At 34.6% G+C, this 26,516-nt stretch overlaps 1 protein-coding gene across 2 annotated transcripts; it reads left to right on the forward strand.

The window, feature by feature from the left end:
- On the forward strand, positions 1-25,738 carry LOC129257727 (protein DD3-3-like). 2 transcript variants are annotated; one of them, XR_010292961.1, is made up of 15 exons: positions 37-218; positions 3,459-3,619; positions 4,532-4,609; positions 8,274-8,451; positions 9,003-9,185; positions 11,057-11,246; positions 12,877-13,046; positions 14,933-15,176; positions 16,106-16,168; positions 17,196-17,353; positions 18,726-18,869; positions 19,753-19,824; positions 21,399-21,579; positions 22,034-24,403; positions 24,946-25,738. XR_010292961.1 is itself a non-coding variant. In XM_054896119.2 (14 exons), exons 2-14 carry the CDS (start codon positions 3,470-3,472, stop codon positions 22,239-22,241), a joined length of 2,019 nt encoding a protein of 672 aa, XP_054752094.1. In that variant the 5' UTR covers positions 1-218; positions 3,459-3,469; the 3' UTR covers positions 22,242-25,738. The 2 variants fall into 2 exon arrangements, 1 of the variants encoding a protein (XP_054752094.1); XM_054896119.2 differs by having other exon boundaries at positions 1-218; positions 22,034-25,738.
- Positions 25,739-26,516: the final 778 nt, after the last annotated feature.

Below are 26,516 nucleotides of genomic sequence, written 5' to 3' on the forward strand. Positions count from 1 at the left end.
GTGGTGACAATTACGTCATCCAGCAAGAACCACCTCAGTTTTGTTGGAGATAGAACAGCTAGCCCCGCCTACTCGATACACTATCACTGGAACTACTTTTTTTTTACTCAACTGAAAATATATCTTGCGAATACTAGTATATAGTGAACGATTCAAGGTAGCTGTCTGAAGTAATAATATATCGGCAGTCGATCACGAACCAGCTTGTTGCAGTATATGTGAGTAGCATTATTATGTTTCTAATGTATTTTTAATGTAAACACAAAATTTGCAAAGTCTTAGCTTACTTTTTAGTTATAGAAATAGATATAAGTGAGTTCTAGCCCCACGTACTCAGTCTCAGATCAGATACACGCATAGCTGTGCTTCACTGCACTGTGCAGTTCATACTAGATTATATATCTAGTTGAATGTGCGTAGAACTAGGGATTGACTTGGCAGCCGTCTGTTTCGAGGAGTTTTTTAACATTTTTTATTTTTTTAATTTCTCCTCATGTGTCATGTATTTGGTGAGTGAAGCCAACGGAGTTCAGCTGAAAAACCAACATAACAGAGACTGAACTGCTGAAGCTTTTGGTCTAGGGAGTAGGGATTGACCATCTCATCGCCATCGGGGCCATGATGGTTAATTGCCATTTTGTCTATACTCATATCTCTATTATTATGCTGCTACTTCAGAAGTTCAGTACTTGTCCACTCATGACATCAGTACCAATTAAGTTCAAAACTTCAATATGTTCATGATGGTAGACATATGATCTACTTCAGCTTAGGTAGGCCCTATTAAAATTTTATAGATAACAACAACAACAAAAACGAAACAGAATTTCTACTGAAAAGCATTAGAGTACCTTAATATATTCTTTATTAGCATTGTTATCACAGACATTGCTCTGTCTTAGTCTTACCAGCAAGGCCAAGGGTTCATGCACCCCCCACAATACTAAAAATTGAAAATAAAAACATGGAGAAGGTTCAGAATAATATATTTAGCCCTAGAACATATATGATGGGGTAGTGGAAATACATACCAAAATATGGCTTCATTCCGTCAAATTTCGAGCAGGATCTAGTGCGTGTAATAGTCCATACACGATACACATCGGTTTATTTAGTCAGTACAGGGTCTGTGAGTATTTTTAGTTGAATTATCGGCTGAATCGTTAAAATACCCCTTCTGGTATCAGCGCTTCTTGCTAACATAGCGGGAGGAGGTCTTGACTGCAGATAAAATGAGGTTAGTTCGAGTCCCGACTAAGGTATAAGAAACAACAGTAAAAAAAAATGATAGAAAAATCTGTAGTGAACAAATTGGAACTCTCAACAATCTTTTTTCTTATTTTTGGTGGGGTGCATATGGACATCTTCCCCAAACCTTACCTCAAAATTTCCTAAGTAGTGAAAAATAAGGCTTAAAGGAGAATGAAACCCTTGAAACCAGCTGAATCCATATCAAAGAGAAAAATCAAAGAAACATATTGTTGAAAGTTTGAGGAAGATTGAATGAATAATAAGAAAGTTATGAGCATTTGATTGTCGAGATCACTAATGCCATGTAGATCCTCCCATTGGCAATGCGACCAAGATCTGTGATGTCACACACGTACAACTCCCTCATTACTTTAGTACTAATTTCACTTATATTCTCACTTTTATAGAGTCTATCACAAGGTCGTGAGGTGTTCTCTTTATGAGAGGACAAGTACAGGGGTTTCACAACATTATATCATTGATGAATCGTTTGTCATATGATTAGAATGAGCAAAAGAGATGTTTTGGGGTATATTTTCAGTGTCCAAAAGGGGAGAGTTGTTCATCTGTGACATCATAGATCTTGGTCGCTTTGCCAATGGGAGGATCTCCATAGCATTAGTGATCTCGACATTCAAATGCTCATAACTCTTCTATTGCTAGTCCTATTTTACTCAAACTTTTGTTGATCTTATTCTTTGATTTTTCTGCTTTCACAAAAGCTAACTTGCTCCAAGAGTTTCATTCTCCTTTAAATACTCCATAAAATGTGCCTGGAAATGCATGTAGCATATTTGGTCCATCCCTATAGTATAGGCTATACTGTGTGGGCTAGTGGTAGTGGCTAAAAATGGGCATTTTAAAGTCTTTATGCTGACCTAGACTGTTTGAGCCTCTGTGAGGAGCCATGGAAACATGTCACATTGATAGATAATCAACTTGTCTGTCAGAAAATGTGAAGATGTCACTACATTAAACTACAATATAATTTGAGGCCAACTCACCTATTGACTTTTTGGACACATGTCTACAGCACAAATCTAGTGCCATTGCCTACCCTATCAATGGCTTCATTTTATAATTATAGGCTAAAACTATTATAAAAACTAATTATTAGTCTAAAACTCTAATTAAATCTAATTATGCTATTCCATTTGGCATCCATCAACATTTCGTCTCTAACCACCATCACCATTTGAACCAAAGTTTGGCTATGACCATTTCTTCTCATAACCAGTTTGTCTAATACCAATTTTCTTTTCATTAATTTTGCCAAATTAACAGTTATAGTCCAAGTAGTATGATTCAGAATCTTTCCTACATGTAGATCTAGGCATCTCACTGCAACCATTCTGCCTGTGGGGAATCTACAAGTAGGACTATGGTATGCTAATGCAGTGAATCTAGCACTATAGGCTAAATTATAAAGTAGATCAATACAATGTCAAGAACAAAAGCCATAGCACATTAAGTTTGAAGTAACAGGGGTGGCGGAGCCGGTGGATGAGTTGAATGATAGAATGTTAATTAAACTTAATTAACAACTTAATATAATATGTAATATGACTGTCAGCCTCATATTTCTAGGCAGTTTGAAAGCATGGATTAACTAAATGTTACAAAAATTTGACAATTTTGAAAATATTGATTTCTTTCTTTGGGATCAATTTGTTCAACATCAATGTGTTCGTGCATGGATTAACTAAATGTTACAAAAATTGACAATTTTGAAAATATTGATTTGTTTCTTTGGGATCAATTTGTTCAATATTAATGTGTTCGTTGATCCCTCCTCAACTACTATGATTACTTGATTTCTGAGGTTTTGATTATTATTGATTAATATTAATTTTATGAATCTAATGCATCAAAACAAAACAAGTGTGAAGGAAGTTTCAACTTAAAAGGACAAGTCCACTCCAACAAAAATTTGATTTGAATAAAAAGAGGAAATTCCAACAAGCATAACACTGAAAATTTGATCAAAGTCGGATGTAAAATAAGAAAGTTATGACATTTTGAAGTTTCACTTAATTTCACAAAACAGTAATATGCACATCCTTGTCGGTATGCAAATGAGGAGACTGATGACGTCTTACGCTGTAAGAACGGTTGTCAGAAACTTTCCCCAGATAAATTGTGAGTTATAATTAAATAAATCTAATGATCATTAAAGGTAATTTTCACTTTTTTCCCCCAATCTTCAGGAGCCGTAAAGATGATACCAAGGGAAGCTTATCTCGTCATACTTGCGCTTGTTTTGAGGGTACAAGGAGATGTGTATCTTCATAGTCCTCGAGGTTCTAATAACAGACTCAATGAGCAATCAGCAAATAGACAGAATGCTAACAGAGCCTTTGATTCACAGGTTGGTCATTTCATTTTGTACTTCTGTGGATTCACATCAAAATGTAGACACAAAACACATTTATTTGGGCAGAGCATGTAATTGTACTCTGTTACCCTCCTTTCAAGCCCACAGGAGATCCGGTTTCATGAGTGTGAAACATTTCCCATAGACTCATGTGTTAAAATGGCACTGTTAAAATATTCATAAAAAAGAAAGATGAAATTTGAAGGTCCACTACCAGTGGATAGGATATATGACATTCCTTATCTGACCAGAAAAGGGTACCTCAACCAGCTCGTTTAAAAAATAAATTGGCATTTATAAAGACATCTCCTGACAGGATCAAATTCATCACCTGAAACAGTAAAATAATACTTCCGCCCAGTAGTTAGTTACATGTAGTTCCACAGTCATGAATATTTCTTCCCAATTTGGGCAAAGGAAGTTCAGTAGTTGCCCCCACTAGAATAAGTGTCAGATGGCCAATCATATTCATACACTTTTGTCAATCACCTACATATCAAATTAAAAGATTGGAATGGGTTTGGCTAAATGAATATATTTTGCCTTCCTGTTTTAAAATATGCTCATGACACCATTCATGAGTTTAACCCAGCAAGTAAAGGTCAATCTTAGAGTGTATACCTGAACAGGAAGTAGGTCCGATTATGATAGAGATTTTCATGAAATTTGATTTAGAATGTTTTTATCCATGGGTCTACCGCTGAATTGCCATTGCTCCTGGAGATTGGGATGCAATGTGTATCATTGTTCTGATGTTTTATTAAAGTGCTGTATAAAAGTGGAATATTATTAGTAGTAAACAGAGTTGCCATTACATTTGTGATCTAAAGTTATTGTACTTAACTCATTTCATTGGTCTTGTTGTTTGTATCATATTTTTTTTGTGTGTGTTTTGTTTTGATTCAGAACAACAACAGAGGAGGGTACAATGTTGGTGAAATAAATGCTCAAGGAAACACTCAAGAACAAAACCAATATAGAATGGTAAGTCTTGCTTCCAGTCTTTTAGAATCCTGAATCCTAGTCTTATTTTTTTTACTTGTTCAGAAAAGAGGAATAGGACCACTTTCTGTCAGTTTACCACTAGCACACCCACCCCTCTGATGTAATTTTGCAGGAAGTTGTTTACAATCATCAACCAGGAAGTTTCTTCTAGTTGACACAAAAGGCATTGGACAATGGTGCCACTTACTTTAATTTGACTTACTTTCAAGAAACATCATTAGCAATCTATCATCAGGAAACAGAACAAACATGAATGTCTAGGAGTTAAGAAGCAGGAAGATAGAGACAAGATGAAAGGCTTCTAATCCTAACACCATGCTTATTGAACATAATAGTGAGTTTGACAATGTCTCATTATCCCTGACTCACTCAGTATTTTGAGGACAATGGTCTTAAATGGTTGATTGCTCTTCATTTACTTCCTTGTACTGATTAGATAAAAACATCATCAGTTGTCAGGGGATCTTGGAACTATTTCTTGAAAACTAATTAAAACCAAAATTACATTCATTGTACATACAACAATACAGTATTAGTTCTTTATTGTGTTAGAAGCTCAATAGGGATATAGAGACGATAATGGAACATAAAATCTTGTACATTACCTTTGACTTTTTAAAGGAGAATGAAACTCTTGGAGCAAGTTAGCTTTTGTGAAAGCAGAAAAATCAAAGAATAAGATCAACAAAAGTTGGAGTAAAATAGGACTAGCAATAGAAGAGTTATGAGCATTTGAATGTCGAGATCACTAATGCTATGGAGATCCTCCCATTGGCAATGCGACCAAGTTCTATGATGTCACAGATGAACAACTCTCCCCTTTTGGACACTGAAAATATACCCCAAAACATCTCTTTTTGCTCATTCTAATCATATGACAAACGATTCATCAATGATATAATGTTGTGAAACCTCTGTACTTGTCCTCTCATAAAGAGAACACCTCACCTTGTGATAGACTCTATAAAAGTGAGAATATAAGTGAAATAAGTACTAAAGTAATGAGGGAGTTGTACGTGTGTGACATCACAGATCTTGGTCGCATTGCCAATTGGAGGAACTACATGGCATTAGTGATCTCAATATTCAAATGCTCATAACTTTCTAACTATTCATTCAATCTTCCTCAAACTTTCAACAATATGTTTCTTTGATTTTTCTCTTTGATATGGATTCAGCTGGTTTCAAGGGTTTCATTCTCCTTTAACATTTTTTAATAACACCTGTTCCTTCAAGTTGATTTACAATAAATGAAAATATAAATGCAATATAGGATGTCCTAATTTACTCCTAAAGTTACTATATAATTATAGATGTTTGATAGTCATGATGGGGGAAGGATAAAGACAGTACAATGTAGTCTGTTCATTTTCAGACTTTTGGCTGCATGCAGCGTAAATTACTGTTGTAAATTACAAACTCTCTCTTAACATACATTGTACCCACAACATTTTCAGAATATAGAATATGAATTTAGAGGAAACACTTTGAAAGAAAGATCATAATCATAAAGGCCCTCATTCAAAGTGGTTTTCAAAACCATCGGTTGAACCCTTGGTTTATGCAGATTTCCTGCATAAATTACACTTATTCATACCGCATATATTAAAAGATGTCCAATGCTGATGGCAGATGCGCGCTTTTGTCACAGTGCGCCAAATTGACACCTGTTGCTGTGGATATCCATGCTATTTTATTCATGAGTCCACATGATTCTACTCTTCAAACAGTGGATTCATGAATAAAATAGCGTACATGTACTTATCCATGGCAACAGGCATCAAGTGGGCGCACTGTGACAAAAGCGTGCATCAGCATTGGACATCTTTAATGAATTTGGGCCAAAGAGTTCATAAAAATGACCAGTAATCTATTAAACCATCCATGAAACAAAAAGGAAAGTTGAGAAAGTTACTGTAATTTAATTTCATTAGTAAAAGCTGGATGTTGATTACTTTAACCATGTTTGGAACTTTGTATATATTTGAATGAATATTGAACTACTTCTAACCTTCCATCTTACAATAAATGTAGGAACTGTAACAACTAATAATCTTATAAAAATTGGAATATCATATTTTTTTCACTTTTGGTTAAGTTTGCACGTGGGATTCATTTTATCCAGAAATGAATTCAAACTTTGAAAATTAGTCATATACCTGAGAAGTAGACTAACCAATTGTAAATCAAGTGAATAGAATGAAATGAATAATGCCAAAGATTATGAAACCAATAATACCACCTGCCCACATTTTAGCCAGGATCATATTAACTACATATATATTGTCTCCCTGACTTACCATTTTATGAGTCATTAAAACTTCCTTTCTATCAAATTCATTTTAACAGAGTTGAGAAAATTAATGAGCAATGATGATTCATCATCAGGTTAAATGAATCTGATTCTTCCAACTTTCGTCATTATAGGGTATTGTTATAAGCTACCAAAATCCTGTTATTTGATTGGACAAGAGCCTATTTGTCATTAAATTCTGCTAACAACTGGTTCAATTATTGGGGTCATGTTTAGATTATAAGAGGGACCCGGATATCCTGGATTACTTGGAATTCATTTTGTGTGGTTTTATATACCTACATGTACTACATGTAGTCTTTCCATTGGATGCCATGCAACCTGTACAAGCCACCAAGGACATGGTTTTGGATGTCTTTTTTATTGGCCTCAATATCCCTCTCATTTGCTTTCAAGATTTGTTGGCCCTCATAACTGATTTCCATTTTTACTAAATTATAGAAATATGCCCCCTTCAAATGTAATTTAATTAATATGAATTTGGTTTGGGATCATTGTTCTAAAGCCAATATTCATCCATATATTCATTCGATAAGCTCCTCATCTTTTTTCATACAGTCTAAGTACATAAAACAAGACACACATGGGTGTACACATACCATGTGTGAGGTCATGTACTGTAATATTCCTGTAAACAATATTCAAAGCGATATGCACCACAAGTTCCAGAGTATGCTCTTGCTCTTTCTCATCTTTTCTTTTTGTTTCTATTGTCCTCTTTTATTGATTGGAAGTTTCTTCTTTTTATACAGTCTTTATTACTCTAGCTTTATTATTCAATTTCATATATTTTTGTAAATATATTTTTGGTAAACAAATACAGAAATGAAATATGAGCAATTGTACAAGAGATATATACATGTACAGTGATATTGTGATATCAATAAAAAGAGAAATACTATATGTACATGTACAGTAATTAGCCTGTCAAGGCTACTCCAAGTTCTAATACATTTTAATTTCAATATATTGCAATTTTACTTCATGTAGGGGGAATTTATTACACTATGTTTTCATGTATATCAGGAAGTGAAAAATAAATATAGTCCTTAAAATTTGTGAAATTAAACTATTCAGTTCATACAATGCATAGCTGAGATATCATTGATTGTGATCAAGAAGAAATATGTGCAACTAAAGATGAAAAAAAAGTAGTTCATCATTCATTTTGATTAATGGGAAAAATTAAAGGGTGACATTTTTTGTTCTGAAGTATTTCAGTAATGAAAATCGTTATCGATAATTATATAATGTATTAATTTTAAATTATTTATAGAACTTGAAGTGTGACTTTAACTTTGTTCCATGTGGCTTCTTTGCTCATTCCAGCAATATTTTGCAAGTGCTAACTATGAGACGATGGAGAATGATGCAGGGAAGAGTTTCTATACCTTAGAATGGACCAATCAACATGGTTGTGGTGGATCAGAAGACACAGACCCTCATAAATTAAATTGTAACATTGTCATCCAGTACATGTGCCAACCAGATGCAAATACACCACAAGGTAGGATAGTACACCTCTATACGAGGGCAATCATGGCAAGTTGGCAACAGTTTCCCATCAAGTAAACGTAAGAGGCAAAGCTGTCGCTCACTTTGATGTGTAACTCTTTAAAAAAAAAAGAGTTTTCTCTTAGCTGTCCTCAATATTTTTTGTTACATTTTTGTAGTTTTTAACAGCCCAAAACATATAAAGCTTTGTAAAATATGACATACAAGATCTATAATGTTGAGAATATAATTTGTATTGCCTTTTTCAAATCCAAACTTCAATGGGGCATCATGGTCAAGTGGTTCTTACTCTCATCTTTCAATGAAAGGGACATGGGTTTAAATCCCAGCCATGGCATGATTTCCTTCTGCAAGAAATTTACCCACATTATGCTGCACTCAACCCAGAAGAGGTGAATTGGTACCCAGCAGTATTACTTCCTTGAATGCACTGAGCGCTTGAATGCAGCTTGAGCTAAATCTGGGGTAATAATATAGTGCACCATGGAAAACATTAGTTTTAGATGGATGACATATATATGCGCCTTTATTATCATTTAATAGGAGATGATGACACTATTAGGAATGGCGAGAATACAAACACTCAGAACCACCAGCCAAGAAACAATGCAAATGAAAATCAAAATCAAGCTGCAAACAGGAAGAACAATAACGTCCAAGCCAACCGATTTCTTCAAGAACAATGGGAAGCATATGATGCTTGTTACATCCGAGAAAGAAATGCAGGTAAGAAGCATGGCTAGAAGCAAGTGATGGAACAGAGTAGGAGGGTTTGATTGAGAGAGGAGGATTCACAGAATAGAGTCAAGCAAGTAAAGGAGGGGTGGGCCGCAGGTGTTTGTGGTAGAACTATATCAGATTAAAACTTTTATTACTACTACTATGATGGCAATGGAGATTGATGAGATCACGCTTAGGGGATGACACGGTAGGTCAACCCTTACTCTTGAACAAAACTAGGTATGTTGCTTAAATATCTGACCTAAACCTTACTCATGACTCACAAATTCTAACAACTAAATCAAGAACATTTTTACACGGTAAAAAAACGCTGTTTAAATTTGTATACAATGCTGTCTACTATATGAACCTTGCAGTAGTTGTTTAAACAGTTTCAACAAGTGATTAAAATATTAAACAACAAAGTTTAATTTTTAATATTTAATTCTCAAATATGGGTGTTTAAAACTTTTAAACAACTACTATATTGTTCATGTAGTTAACAGCATTGTATACAAATTTTAAACGTCCATTTTTACCGTTCACTTTTCTCATTACATTTATGGTAATTTCTTATATATATATGGCAACTATACCTTCTAGCCCTTACTTCATGAAGCTTGCTTTCACTAAGAAATGACAGATTTTTAGTTTCTGAAATTATTGTACTACATGAGCTGAGAGCAGAAATGTAACATTCATTTTATCGTGAAAGTATATAAGGAAATCCTATTTGCCCCCTTCTCCATTAAATAGGCTGGTGATAAGTATAGAACTGGTTCTCTCCCAAATTAAATCAGTCATAGACTGGTTCTTTAAACTAAACCAGAGATACTGAACTATATATCCATGCACAGGTATCCCCCTCCCCACTTCCAGGAAAGGAGATGTTATTTATTATTATTTGTGTAATTAATCTACACGTATTTGTGAAAGTGTTACAGATGGTCTTGATAAATGTGTGATAGAAAACATTTTGGTTTTTCAAGGCATAGAGATGTTTTTATTTTGTATTTTATTGCTGTATTTATCTCAAATGTGTTATGCAAAGGAAGATGACATTCCTTATTCATATGGGAAGGATTAGAAATTAGTCACCAAGGAAATTATTCATCGATAGCATTGTTGAAATTGGATGACTCATGACTCATGGATGTAGTTGATACTTTGTCTGTATTCATCAAAGTCAGTTTGTCTTCTTTCCATATTTGCATGAAATTAGTTGATGTGCATGTACTCATGCTCAGGGAAATTACAGACCATTATCATTTATAACCTGTTGGTTTTTAATTAGTTAATGCTTGAGTGTCGAAGTCCCTTGGGAAGGACAATGCCACGGTGATGATGGTGATGATGATGATAATGATGATGATGATGATGGTGATGATCATGATGGTGATGATCATGATGGTGATGATGATGGTGGTGATGGTGATGATGTTGATGATCATGATGATCATCATAATGATGGTGATGATAAGGATGATGATGATGGTGATGATGATGGTGATAAATGATGACGATGATGATGCTGATGCAGATGATTGTGATGGCAGTGATGATGAATTTGATGAATGATGATTATGATAACAATTAGTGATGGGGATGATGATGATGGTGATGATGAAGCTGATGGCGATGATGAAGATGGTGATGATGATGAATATGATGACAATTAGTAATAGGGATGATGACGATAATGAAGGGGAGGAGGAGAATGATAATGATTCTTGTTACTGGCAATAACAATGTCCATAACATAATGATGATTACCGAGAGCATGGGATATCAGCATCAAGCTCTTTCTTATTACTGTGATAAGGAAGAGCTTTAGTCTACAATATTTGTGAGATCTCACAATGTTCTTTTTATTCTAGGTCTCTTTACTGCTGACCAGAAACTAAAGAACAACAATCAGGGATACAGCTCTGCTATCTTCACTCGTCAGAACCCAAATGGACAGAGGAGAGGTTATGAATGCCCAGAGGAACGTGATTATTACCCTTACTGGCATCCAACTCAATGGAGAGATGCAGCCATCTTGGTTGGAGATGTCTCTGAATGCGAGTAAGTTTACTGCTTTCATTCAGATTTGAAGAGCTATGTTCACTCGATCCATACTAAGCCTTATGCTGTGTAACTTTAGCACATGGTGGATGTATGATATTTTTCAGAGGTCTCAAGTTTTTCTTGTTTTCTTCAATGAAACTTGTGAAAGTGAACATTTTACCCTTTTTATCATAAAGTTTTGTGAATTTGGTCATTATGAAATTTGGGTGAAAACATTGAGTTACAAGTTTGATCATACATGTACATGTATGTCAAAACATTTTTTCTGGACAGTTAATGAAAGTTCTAAATGGTGATCAATTTTATTTCGAATACATACAAAAATGAAAATATAAGTTTTTTTTTTAACTGCTGCGCTTCTTTCATTAGGAACCACCTGTTGGCCTTGCATTGCCATTTTGCCTATCTCTCTCTCTCTCGTGGTGGGGTGCATTTACCCCCTCCCTTTCATAGTTGGGTGTCTTAATACCCTCTCCCTCTCATTATGGGATGCCTTCATACCCACTCCCATTCATAGTTGGGTGTCTTAATACCCTCTCCCTCTCATTATGGGATGCCTTCATACCCACTCCCATTCATGGTTGGGTGCCTTAATTATACCACTCTTTCTCATGGGGAGGATGCCTTAATACCCCCTCCGTCTCGTAGTGGGGTCCTTAAATATACCTCCCTCTCAAAGTAGGGTACCTTGATACCCACTCCCACTCATTTCTGGGGTGCATTTGTGGCCCATCCCTCTCATAGAGGGGTTCCTTAATGCCCACTCCCTCTCATAGTTGCAAGAAAAGTGAAAGACCAATTTCAACTAAAGCAAACAAATTAATTCTTGTTAAGGCAAGAAGCAGACAAGCAATTGATTATAAATTATTAATCAATTACATATGTAAAAGACTTGTAATTGATTTTAGTACCTAAAGTTGACTTGCAATCAATTTGTTGGCATTCATCCGAACTGTCGTATCGGTCAATTTTGGTGTCCCTCCCCCCCAAAAAAAAAAAGAAATTGAAAGTAAACGTCCTATTCTATACATACTTAAATTTCTAGGCAGCATTTTATTTTAGTTTCTGAGATATGAGGTGATTTTCATGGCGATGCCATACAATTTGTGGATGAAATTCACGAATCTCATTGGAAACTTGTACTGTAGCAAAGCAAACAACAGCTGCGTGCACTTATAATATGCAAATGCGCGGTCAGCCAAACTGTCGTATTGGCATTGCATTGACTTTACACGTGAAAAAGCGATACAAAAGTTGTCAGGATTGTTGTATCCCCTATGGCATTTTTGTACAGGGGAAATCTAAACCGCTCAAACCAAAATTGCAAGCATGTAGCCCTTTTGCGATATTTTCTCTGAATCTTGGTTTTGTGTAAAAATAAAGATACCAGTGTCAAGCAATTGTCTTGGTCTTTTCAACCATGTATTTTCGAGCAGTGATTATATTGTGAGGCAGGGGAACAAAGTGTAGACATTTTGAAATTGATTTTCTCTGAAATGGCTTTGCACTGTCTTATGTGTGATGTGACGGTTTGGATGACCGTTCCTTGCAACTCCCCAATAGTCTCTATTGATGTATAGATTTGATTAATTGAGACTCCATTCATTGATTCTTTTCTTTTCCTTAGATATTATCAGGCAGAGAGTTTCAATGTTAAGGAGAAGTATGAGTGTGTAGAATATTACACTAATAATGGTCAACGTAAACATGCATCACGCTACAACAATGAGGCTGATTGTACTGCAAATGATGGAGAATGGCTGCCATTTGTCAACTACCTAGAAAAAGCACCTGGGAGTAAGTAATCTTTATATTAAAGAGTTTTACTGTTATTTGACATCAGGAATAACATACTAAAATATACCGAAATCCACATCCGGGAAAATGTTGTTTTTTCCAAGATGGTCGCTACATTTGTTGTAAATGGACATTGTATTGTTTTGTATTTATTTTCTGTCAATTGATTAAAAATTATAACAATGATATATACAGTGCATCCCACAAAAAACGAAACCGAGGTTTAGCGATGATTTATCATAACTTAATCACAAATACAATAGACAAATGACCTTTCATTGTAAAGCATAGGGTCTCCTCTTTCATTTGAAATAACAGATTATTCCTTATTCATGCAAGAGTGAGCAAAACAATTTGAAGAAAGGAAACCAAAAAGTCATTTGGTGGGTGGTATCAAAATTTTAAAAAGAAGGCCTAAAAAACCTAAAATTTCAATATCTGCTCTTTAATTTGATAGCTAAATCGCAGAAAATGGTCCAGAAATAACAAAGCTGTGTTTCTTCGAAACAATGCTTGTATTTCCATAATTTCATGAAACATACATGTTTTCACCGGTTTCCCACCGAAGCTATCGCACAGTTAACAAAAGACTTTCTGCATGGCTGATCATCAACAAAATGGAGTGTCAAGTAAGTCTAAAAGCTATCCTGTAAAACCTCTTCACTTTATGAAATTATTGGAATTCAAACCTTATTTCAAACAAACAGAACTTTGTTATTTCTTGACCGTTTTCTGTAATTCAGTATCAAATTAAAGAACAGATATTGAACTTTAAAAAAATGTGATTTTCTTTTTTAAACTCAGATACTGGCCGCCAAGTGACTTTTTGGTTTCCTTTCTTCAAATTGTTTTTGCTCACTCATGCATGAATGAGGAATAATCTATCTTATTTCAAATGAACGAGGAGACCCTACGCTTTACAATGATAGGTCATTTGTATATTGTATTTGCAATTAAGGCATGATAAATCATCTATAAACCTCGGTTTCGTTTTTGTGGGACGCACTGTATATATATAACAAAGAAATGATCAGTAAAAATACAGAGGGATTGCCCTACTCAGCGTTGATATCAAGGCTGTCTTACAGAGGGGTCCCTTAACATAACTCACTCATTATCCACCCTTGATATCCTATTTCTGTGCATATTCCATGGTTAAGGGGGTAAAAAGATCTATTGATACAGCTATCCAAGATGGTATCCAAATTGGCTGCCGAAGCCTAAAATTCCATAATTCATCTATTTCTTACATTAGTGTCTTTAATTTGGTTTCTTTTCAATGGCTTTAAGGGTCAAGTAGTACAATGGGACTAGTTACAAGGACAGTCAGTGGTCCAGTATGTCCAAAACTCCAAGATGGCTTCCAAAAATGGGAGTCTAGAATGGCTGAGATGTATATCCAATGTGTTTTACAATCCATTACCCATATGAATGGAGAAGAAGAGTGCAATATTCTTCCATCATTCAAATCCGAGAGACCATTATCCAACCAAAATCCGCGGAATAGACAACACATGCAATAAACTGCACTGCAATGTGTAATGATACTATATGACGAAGACGAAGTCATAATTATGAAAATTATATTAGCATTGCTGTTGTAATGGAAAATGATTTATATGTATGCAATCATATTGGATTTCTTTCGTGGTGCATTGATCAGCATGAATATATCTGGTATACCACTCAAGTAAATCCAATATTATATAATAAATTACCAACTGGAAAACAAAAACATCACAAGAAAGCTTTTCCAACCAATACTACTGTGTATATGTTGCTATGTCTGCCATGCTCAGGCAAAGTTCAGGTTCTTAAGGATTTACTTGATTGTTTAAATTTTGCATAACAGCATACTGAGCATTGATTGTTAATTCCGTCTCTAGACCTAAACACAGAGCAAGCTTGCAATGCAGCCAGTGGTAATGGAGTGACTTATGTCTGGGGTCGGCCTTGGAACGGTCAAGATGAAGAATGCCTGGTGGCACTGCAGGCTCCCGATTGCCAACAAGCTCCTTGGACGAGAGTGAATCACAATGGAAACACCCGTGGTGGAGAAGCTAGCCGTTATACCATGACTCTTCCTTACTTTCCTTCTCAGAATACAATGAGATGTGCCATGAGATTACGGTGAGAGGGGACTCCTTCTTCACTGAGAAAAACTTGAAGATTAAAGCATGGCATTATTTTAACAAAAATACAAAGCAAATATATGTAGATATTATGGCAAGGGACTATTGATAAAAAGGAAAAGAAACAAAGTTGGTCAAATAACTGATAATCAAAGCTTTGGCATATCCTATCCTTGGTAGATTAGAATGGATGGTTTCTGTGATTAACAATACTGCATAAATTTAGACTTGACATGGAAATAACAGCATTAGGGCTATTCCACGGTTACGTTACATTTGGAGACACCTTGACTCATACTTGGAGCTGTAACTCCATTATTATTGATAGGAACTAAACATCTCTTTATCACAACAAAGTACACAGTCTGACTATCCTTTGTATAAAAACAAAACTTCTGAAATTTTATTATGCTCCTGGCAAATCTTTGAAATGTGTCGATTACTCATGTTACATGATTTGGACATGCATTAAATGAAAAGTCGACATAAGTGAAAAGTGTCATCATACAAGGCTTTTATGAAAGTTGATTATATCCATTTCAAAGAAGTATATTAGGGAGACAAACTTTGTATATAATTCAAAAATAAAGAACACATGGTTTTTACTAGGGGTGCAGATAAAGTGGTTACTCACGTTACTGTTCAGATAGGGTATACAGTACAAAGACACATTGAGCTCATGTCCACCAACCTATGGAATTGCCCATTATCGTACTCTGTGAAGACATTTATTAAATTATTTTATATGTCAGGATTATCTTCCACAAACTGATTGTCATGGGTAGGATGTGTAAGAGAGGTTGAATTGATTTCTGTATGGTTCTAGTTGTCATGCCACATGAAGGTAAAACAGCCTTTCACTTTTATTTTATGAAGTCTGTTGTAAAGTAATGACTATGTTTGCCATTGTGTTATTTTTTTGTATAGATACAATATTTCTACTGATGATTATGATCCATGGAACACAACATCTGCACAAAACCAGGACACGTAAGTATTACTGATCTAGATTGCCTATAGATGCTTCTGTGTGAAAAAATTCTATCATGCTATAATTTGTCTCTGGATTTCAATCATCAAATGTATTTTTAGTGAAAATTTGACATTTATGAAATGAGTGAAATCTCCTCTTTAACTTGAGACAAAATTCAAACTGGATCCGTCAGATTACAACTAATGAAAATTGAGTCCTGAAACTGTTTGCACAGCAAATTGTGTTTGAAACTGGATCCCTTTTGATTTACACATTTGGTGAAAGAAACAATTACCAAGCACACAGAAGAAATCTGGTTGCCATCTCTTTCTCAAACAAGATTGTCGGATCCTGAACAAATCTTGACCAATTTTCTGTGCAACTTGATTTTGACATTGAAGTATCAAACTCTTCATGCTCCTCAGTACATAGACTTTTCTGTGTTGTATAGGATATTAATATGAACATGAAAAAAAAAGGAACTTTCTCATAAAAGCTAATGAAAATATCATCTATCATTCCCTAGATCAGTCCTTTACAAGTCTTACAGATCAAACTACTTCCTCTGTTATTGCCTATTGTTCATAAGGCTTGCTATAAACAGTCTATTCATTTGAAGATTGTATTTCAATGGATGGTAACAGCATATAATGACAATGAATTAGGGAACAATCTGGCATAGTGAACAACTCCCTCTATTTTGGCCCAGTTTTACACATACTGTTCTTGTAATGAAAATATGTAAGACACATTGTTAAAATCTGCTTGGTACTGCATTGTCATGGTAACCGAGTGAAAAAAATGTTTTAAAATATGTTGCTCAAATGAGACCATTCTGATACTGTGGGGATGTTAATCACAATGTTTTAATGATTATTAGTTTGTGTACTATTATAATAATTTAATCTGTGAACTCTTCCTTTCAAAGTCATATCCTACTTGTCAACACATGCTAGGTCATTACTGATCCATGGTGCATTCAACGTGAACAAATACCTATTCTTATCTGATTATAATTGCCATTAATGTTGATTGTCCTTGCAGTGCCAATAACGTGCAGTCTCCAGTACAGCAGAACCCTTATGTAAATATTGGAGCTGATAATACTCCTCTTCGTCTTGCAATCAACACAGCTCAGTTTGGTAGGGTATTCCAAGATAGATCTCATGCATTCAAGGTCATGCCTCGTCCACAGACTGCAGGTAATATTAGGCTAGCTTCTCAACATTCTCAATTTTTTAGAAACTCAAAGTTAAGAAGAAATTTGTACATGCATGTATGATAATAGCTTTATTATGTACATATAATGTTTTAAGCCCAGAGGAATTGGGCAGGCCCCCAAAATGAACCTTGGTTAACATGTGCCACACTTTAATGAAGTTCCAGTTGTCAACTGAATCTTATTCTGACATGTTTTTCACGACTGTTTCAGAAACAGATTTTGAATTCTCTTTTTTTTGTCAGATCTTGGGAACTGATGAAGAGTGTGACCTTTCATTTTTGAGAGCTACGCTCTTTTTAAAATCTATTATTTTATTTCTGCGGCATTTTACTAGAAACCAAGTGTGATTGTATATATATTTACTTAATATTCTGAAACTAAACCAACATTTTGAGATTAAAACATGCTTTAGATGCATGTAGCTTTAATTTTACACTCATAGATTTTGCACATTCTTGCTAAGAAAGAAACAAAAATAAAACAAACAAAACGGCTTGTTACATTGTAAGCATTGACTCAGATTTCCAGTATTTAAGAATATTTCCACTCATAATACAATGTCAAAACTTCCCTTAAATACATAGTTCAATAGTGTAAAATTTGCAGAAATGCCAACCCTCTTACCATTGATGAAGTTTTGAAATGCCATCATGCATGTAACATCTAGTTCATGAAACTTGGACATAACAGTTATCAAGTATCACTGAACATCCTTCATGAGTTTCAGGTCACATTTTAACGGTCAAAGGTCATTTGGGTCAATGAACTTTGGGCATGTTTGGGGTATTTGGTGAATTGCAATCATAAATTTGAAAGTTTATGGATCGAGTTCATGAAACATGGACATACGGGTAATCAAGTATCACTGATTGTATTGCACGAGTCTTGGGGGCACGTGATCAAGACCAAAGATCATTTAGGGTTAATGAACATAGTATTTTATTATCAAGTGAATGGTGATTTTTGTGAAAATTATTCATCTTAGTTGTTTTCAAAGTCAGCACTGCTGCTGTATTGAATCGCGTAATGCAGGCGAGACTGCTAGAGGCTATTCACTTTTTTTGTAGTTGTATTTTGTTTTCCATTTATTGAAAAAGGAATATTCAATATTTATGTGTAAATTTTAAGTAAAACAGTGGTTGTTTTTTCTTTATGAAACTTGTAAAATACTGCAAATTTAAGCTCAGATTGAACCATAGAGCTTCTAGTAACCCAGAGCTGGACCCCAGCCCCAAGGGTCGAGAAAATTTGGCATCTCAAAGTTGGCATCTCTGATTTTGGAAGGATATTTTGAGTGCATTTCTGTGAAGAAGGTTAAGAATATAAAGCTTACCTTTTTTTGTATTTTGTAGAAATACAAGCTGCTAAGATCTACAATTTGAATGTACGAGGGAAGAGAGGCAACATCGTTCAGACATACCCAGCTGTGGAGTATGATTTCATGCCAAATAGATTAGAAATCACTCCAGAAGACATGGTACATATACAGTGGACGGGTAAGTCAAAACACAACAAGTTATATGTGTGAGTAGAGCGTTGAAGTCTAGTGGGTTAGTCTATAGAAGTTGAAAAGGAGGGTTGTGGGTTCAAATCACGGCATAGTATCCTTCAGCAAGAAATTGATCTATATTAGGCTGCAGTCAACCCAGGTGAGGTTAATGGGTACTGGTTTAACCCTGTATCATCCCCATTCATTAAACTTGATGTGTCTAAAACATAAGTGTTATTGGAAGGAAAAACGTTACTTGAACATTTATGTTAAGATTTGCTCATAAAATGTGGTATATATTGTGATATTGTGATATTTCAACTAAAATAGGCTATATCATGCAGCCATATCAATTAAAGACGAAGCACAGTTTTTGGGAAATGATTTTTTTGGGGTATTGATGTTTAAATGACGATGCTTATAAATATCTCAACGTTCTTTTACAGGGAAAATCTTTAAAGGTCAAGTTAACCCCAAGCAATTTTAATGAATAGATTAAAAAAATTAAACAAAACATGACACTGAAAATTTTACAAAATTAGATGTAACAAAAAAATTATGAAACTTAAAATTTTTTAAAGTTTCACTTAATTTAACAGAACATTTATATGCACATCCTCATTAGGATGTGATAATGAGAGAACTGGTAATGTCACCTACTCACTCTTTCTTTTTTATTTTGTATATGAAATATGGATTATTGCACTTTTTTCTTATAATGTGCACTTAGGTTTAAACATGTGCTTTATCGTACCCATTTTAAACATTGCAATATTGGATTTATAGTGGAGTGTACTTTTTTAAATATCAGTGAACCAAACTTGTATTGAAATACATTTGTTAGCAATAGATTGTTATGGTATCAACAATGTGCTCTATTTGTTTTCTAGGTTCTAATCGTCATAACAACAATGCTCCAGGAGGAGACGGACAAACAGGCGATGCGGGAGAAGGCCAAGGAGGTAGGTATCGCCCCTTGTCATAAGGATGACTATCATCAATATCATTAACATGTTACTCTTTGCTAAAAACCATTATGTAAAGGGGCCAATGGTCGTACACAGGGGGGGTGGGGGTAGTGCCCCCCCCCCCGAAATTTTGAAAATTTGCATTTTTAAAGAAAATATTCATTTAATTCACAAGTATGCACAAAATCCTTCAATTTCAGTTTTAAAAAATTATTTTAGTATAATGGAGACATATAATACACACATGTAATATAGGACACGCATGAGGGCAACGGGCGATTTCACCCTCACAAGAGCCCAAGCAGCCCCCCCCCCAAAAAAAAATCCTCAAAATGCATGCTTTGGCCATTCTATTAATAGCCGTACCAAGATCTGTCACAAACAATGTTCAAGATTATTTAGAAAAATCAATATTCTAACTATGGCAGAATGATGTTTGCCTGTTGCCCCTTAACCCTAATTCTCCCGGGGTTATGGCCCCCCCCCTCGACGATTTTCGCGATATATCTGCTGCGCAAATTTTTTTGACCTAGACGCTCACTGACTTTTTACTTTCAAGTCTCGCACAAATTTTGAGACCAAATTTGTGACGCCCGGGTACGCGGTTACGACATTACGCAACATTATGTAAGTGCATGTCAGACCCAAAATTGCTCATAAACGTGATTTCATGTACAAATCCAATGCAAATTGTGGATTTAGCCAAATTCATAAATGTATCATTATTTCTACTTTTACTGATTAAACTTAATTAATTTTGCCTTGTTTATGATCAGAATTAAGTCTGGAACGATTTCCATCGAAAAAACAATAAAATACATAAGAAATCGGTCTTGGTACCAGAATTTTTTTCATTCACAATTGTTAGGAATGCTATAAAGAATATTTTCACAAAAAATAGCATTCTAGGAGCTAAATTTAGTGAATCAGAGCAAAAAGTATGATTTCATGAATAAATTAGCATAATTAATTCATATAAAATAGAAATATATGAATTCAGTGAAATTTACCAATGCAACTGCGTAGATTACGTCATTCTCTACCATCGTGCAAATTTTCGTTGTGATTGCGCAATCCGCGGCTGAGATCTTAAGGGGGGGCCATAATGGCCCCCCCCCCCCCCGGGAATGACAAGAATTAAAATACCCCGGGAGATTTAGGGTTAAAAGTAGTCCTCAAAATGAAAAAAATAGCCCCCATATTATGCAATTGCCCCAATGTCAAGAGAAGATAGCCCCTAAAAAAATGAATTCCTACCCTGCACACATGTATGAAAATATTATATATTAAAGATTTTATTTAATAAAATAAAGAAAAAAGAAATTGGGGACATGAGATCAGCCCACTTAATGAATATTCATGGCGATGCGTTGTAAGGTGTGCGACAGCCTTTACATACAGCATATTTACTTAGAATTTATTAAAGATACTTTTCATTTACATTGTCTTGTCTTGGAAGTCTCACTTATATATTTGTGAAACAACAAATGATAAACGTTCTTTTTAAATAATTTGGTTTTCAGTTTTTCACTGTTGCAATTCTTCGTATTAATTTGAATTTATCTCAGGAACGGATCGCAGTAACTTTGTTCAGATGAGTAATACCATGGAGAATTATCCCACCCCATTCAACGATGCTAACAGTATGTTTGCAGATGCTGAGGTTCATTGGATCTACTTTACTAACAATCCTAGCCAAGTCACTCCTGAAGATCTGGCTATCAACATGGCTAGCTCTGGTTACTATGAGTAAGTATAATTCATTTGATCCCTTGTCCTACTCACTCAGGTTGTCAATTACTGTTTGGTGAAAAACACTTGCCAAAAGAGAATAATGAAATGAATCGGGAATAGGAAAAAAGAAGTATTTAATGAGAGTCCTAACATTTTTTTTTTAAATAGGTAACTTGTTGAATTAAAATCTTTGGTGTTGGGTCTGATCTTTCTTCATATTTTTATAGAAGATACTGTGCTAGTTATTATTATTTTTTGTTAACCTATCAATCAGTTTGTAATGCTAAGTGTGTGTAGTATATGGGTCAGTTTATATATTAATCTATTGACCATTTCAATCACATTCAGGTGTAAGAAGTAGCGTGTCTGTAGTGTATTCCATCAAACATTGTGTGTATCAAATTCAGATTTAAACACCCAATTTCCTGTGGTGTTCATTATCTATTGATTGTATTTTTTTTTTATTCAGGTGTAAGAACCAGAATGTCTGCGGTGCTCAGTCTGTGCAACAGAAGAATGAAATGAATAACCTTCTAAACAACGCCCCACCCTCGTACGAAGGAGCCCTCATTCAGTTTCCTGCTGGCGAGCACAAATACATGAGCACACGTAATAACAATTTCAGCAATCGGTCACAAAAGGGTATGCTGAAAGTGGGCGCACCTACAGCAGCATAGACTACACTTTAATCTAATTCAGTTTCAGAGTGTTTGTTTATCAAGCGCTGCAAATTGTGACCACCTCGAAACCAACAATAAGTTGCCAGGCAGGATTCCCTGTAATGAGCCAAAATAGTCATTTAGTCTTTGAAAATCATATTTTAGAAAATAAGCTTATTTAAAATAGTAACTCATCTTCTCCGTATTGTCAAAATCTCAAGTCGTAAACTGGAGAAAAAAAGTTACAAATGTGGACCATTATCCTCAAAACTGCTGGAAGTTTAATCCAGCTTGCACAGCACTTTACTTGTCATGTAATAAGTAAACCCCAAACTTCAAACCTTGTTTTTCCATATTCAAAGAAGTTTAATGAATGTCCTGTATATTATAAAGTCAAGTATTTATTGTTGATCAACTGTCACAAATCTGCCTTTTTTAAACTTAATCAAAAATCTATAAATTTTTGTAAGCAGAGTTAATTTACTTTTTTGGGGGCGTACTGTCACAGTTATTCATTGTTGTATTACATGTTTGTATCTGACTTGAGAGGGCATATTCCTGAGTCAATGCTCTCTTAATGACCATGGTTCATCATCCACACACAATTTCATCTGAACAGACTGGAAGTTATATTTAAGAAATGATGAAAAATTTACTTGAACATTTATAATTACTAGTAAATCAATTATAATATGTTTTTAACTTTGGACTTCATGGAAGACTCACCAAAAGAAAACACAAAGTTGTGAAAATATTATGAAGACCATTGAGTATGTAATGATATATATATTTTTTTAAATAAATAATGACTCGAATGCATTGAATGCCAATTCCAGTAACCAATAATTTTGGAATATACATATTTATATAAATGACATATACAGAATTCCTACTTCAGACAATTTTGTGGCAAAATATTCAGCGGAAAGGGTAAGCCAACGGTTAAGACAAACTTTTTTATTTGCCACGATGTCTTCTGATACTGTTTTCTCCCATTTCTGTATTGATAGGAGTCATTCTCTTGATACCACCATAAAGGGTGCTTAATTACTTACATTACTATTATCAGGGCCCTAACGTCCTCAGATATCTAGGGAAGAATATGATTTTTCTTGCTTATGACATTTACAATAGTTCTTAGATTTCCTAAGAAAAATTCATTGCCGTTTTTGTCATTTATGCAAATTTATTTTAAACATACACTAACAATTTTTAATTCATTGATTTTGTACAACATCATTTGATGCTAATATACATATATGAATTAAAAAAATAAAAGTTGCCTTTAAGTTATATCTAGGCATCTATATGTTTTAAGAATCAATAGCTCATGTATATTTTTGAATGATTGAAAAATGTCTTTCAGTAATACTGGGACATACGATCCCTTTCAGTACTAAAAATCTTTATGAATCTGTGAAACATTACCTTTTGAAAGGATATTTTCAATTTCTATGTTTATTCATTTCATTTCAGGATACCATCGTTGTCAAAGTTGATTTAGGAATACATATTAATTTTCTGATATTTGATAACTTGATGTCATCTGAACAGTTATTCAGTTGCGAATTTGTTGTAATATGAAACCTATTATCATAACTAAGACAAATGGATCGTAGGAGCAAGTCATTTCAAGCCTGTATTGTCATTTTGATAAAACAACAGATATTCATGCCTCCTAATCCCTTTGTTATCCCTCGTCTTAACTTAAGATTTTTGCATTGAGAATATACACAAGGAGAAAAAGAACAGTTTCCCATGAAATTATAATTTTTCCTTTTTGCTGTCATGCTTAGTCCATTTTAAGCCCCAGTATTCACTGGGTGTCCCTAGCCTGGCTCCCTACTACAGGCATCCTAAGGTTACTAGCTAGATAGCAGCATATCTGAAAACTTGGATGAAAATGTTCATAACTTGTGCCTTTTTTTTCTTAATTATTTCTGATGAAGTGATGAGGAATGATACAGGTTGAAGGGATATAAAAACAAATATACAATGGCCCATTCTGGAACAAGCTGAAACTATTCATACTCATCAATATTATCATTCTCCCGAGGCCCTCGGAGGAGGGTCCTATTGATGTTCCTTCAATGTGAATAGTTTTAGTCAGATCCTTGAGCTTCATGGTATATTTGTGCAATATGTTATAGATGTACATACATGTATATTATAAAATCTTAGTTTTTATATATATATATACAGAGCTGCCAAGTAGTACGATTTTTCCGTATTTAGTACGTTTTTGCAACCAAAATACGGCAGTACGTTTTTTCTTTAAAAAATACGTTTTTTGTATTTTGAAAAAAAAAAAAAAAAAAAAAATATTTTTTTTTTTTTTTTTTTTTTTTTACAAAATCGAAATTTATTGAGAAAAATCATCTCTATATGTCTCTATTTCATGAAACGTACACAAATATGGTTATTAGATCAATGTAATTTCAGGTAACTTGTTTTTTTTTCAATCATTTTGTAAAAACCAGGGTGAGATATACACAAGTTTCAATGTTTTGTTTTTTTTCATCTGCAAGAGCAGTGCACATTTTAGCTTGCATGCAGCTTGAGCGCCGTGATGGGCAAGTGCGCCAAGCATTTTATTATGAAATACACTTTTTTGGGGAAAAATACAAAATATTTATCTCACACGGTAAAAATACTGATTTTTTTGTCAAAATACTGATTTTGGGAGATAAGAATACTGAAAATGCAAGATACAACTTGGCAGCTCTGTATATATATCATCCTTTTTATATCGAATTTATACCATTGTCGTTTTCAACCGGTGTTTTATAATAGAATTACTTACCTCTGATTAACGTGTGTGATTTAAAGAGAAAAGTTATTCTGATGTATATCAGTGGCATTATGGGTAATACTAGCAAATGGTTGATGTTAATGATAGATCTCAAGAAATACATTACTTGAGTTATTATGTATTATTCTAAGTGCACCTCTCACATACAAATGACATTAATATTACAACTCTGATTTTGTCTCATTTTTACAGGGCAGCAACAGGGTATGGGGTACAGGGATGACCCCCCCCCCCCTCTATGTTAAAAATTAGGAAAAAGAGAGAGATGGAAGAGAAATATATAAGGGAAATTAAATAAACCAGAAAAATGAAGAGAAGGCTGGTTTTTAGAGAGCAAACTGAAGTCACATCTTGATCATTTTCTACAATGTTTAAAATACATGTCATACCAATTACCATATATATCTTTCTCTTTCTAGTTCCTTTCGGTAATTGATAGTATAATCTAGTAGATTGCTTCCATGGGCAATTGATTGCTACCTCTGTTGAATTAATCTCACAAAAAAATCAATCGCTGATTAAAAAAAGTCATTCAGTAATGAGAATTTCTTGGTTTACTCCCAAGGGGTATACCATATGTCTGTTTTTGTATTTTTCTTTGTCAGATAGGTTAACATACACACGTCTGCCGGTACAGACGCATAATGTATACACTATGAAATTTGGAAGCGGTGGATCATAAATACATTTTTCATTATCACAAGGTCTTGTGATCTTATACTTGTATTCTGTTTCTTAAATTTGTTACAATTGATCTAGCATTGTTTGAGGAATGAATAAAATGGAGGGGTAGACTTGTGTGAAACACAGTGGGGCAAAAGTGTATTGAGCAAAAGAGCGATAAGCGAAAGTAATTGGTTTGATTTCCAACAAGAGGAGTTCACAGGCATCCAAAGGAAGGAAAACTACATGTCAGAAAAGGAGTTATGCAACCGAGCTGTTCAGGAGAGTGGTGGTGTTTTTTCTTAGTGGGGGGGGGGGGGGGACAGAGACTCCAACCCAAAGCACATCTTAGGCATATTCTCCCACCAAGACTACCTAGTAAACTGAGGACAGTTGCTCAATGTTAGACCACATAACCATCGCAAAGCTCTTTTCTGCCAGAGACTAAATTTAGATAGTAAAAGCTCTCTCTTTGAACACAACATGATAGGAGTGATGCAGATTCATTTTTGTCAGGCAGGAGATATACAACAAGGGCGAGAAAAATTTAAATACAAGCAAGAGAGCAGATTTTGTTGGAGGTCTCCTGCCGAAAAGCAGGAGTGAAGGAGTCTATTTGAAATAAAATAGAATTAAAGGATCTGATGCTAGATCAAGGAAATGATGTGATTTTTTTTTTTAAAGAGGGGTTTGAAAATTAATGGGGAATGGTGAAGAGATAATTAAGGGAGGGACAGAAAACCAAGGTGTATGTCAAGTAATTGCTTCATACTTTTTTAGTTTTGGCTACTTGTCTTGCTGAAATTTGAATAATTTGT

Source organism: Lytechinus pictus, chromosome 3 (genome assembly GCF_037042905.1).
Source record: "Lytechinus pictus isolate F3 Inbred chromosome 3, Lp3.0, whole genome shotgun sequence".
Lineage (NCBI taxonomy): Eukaryota > Metazoa > Echinodermata > Echinoidea > Temnopleuroida > Toxopneustidae > Lytechinus > Lytechinus pictus.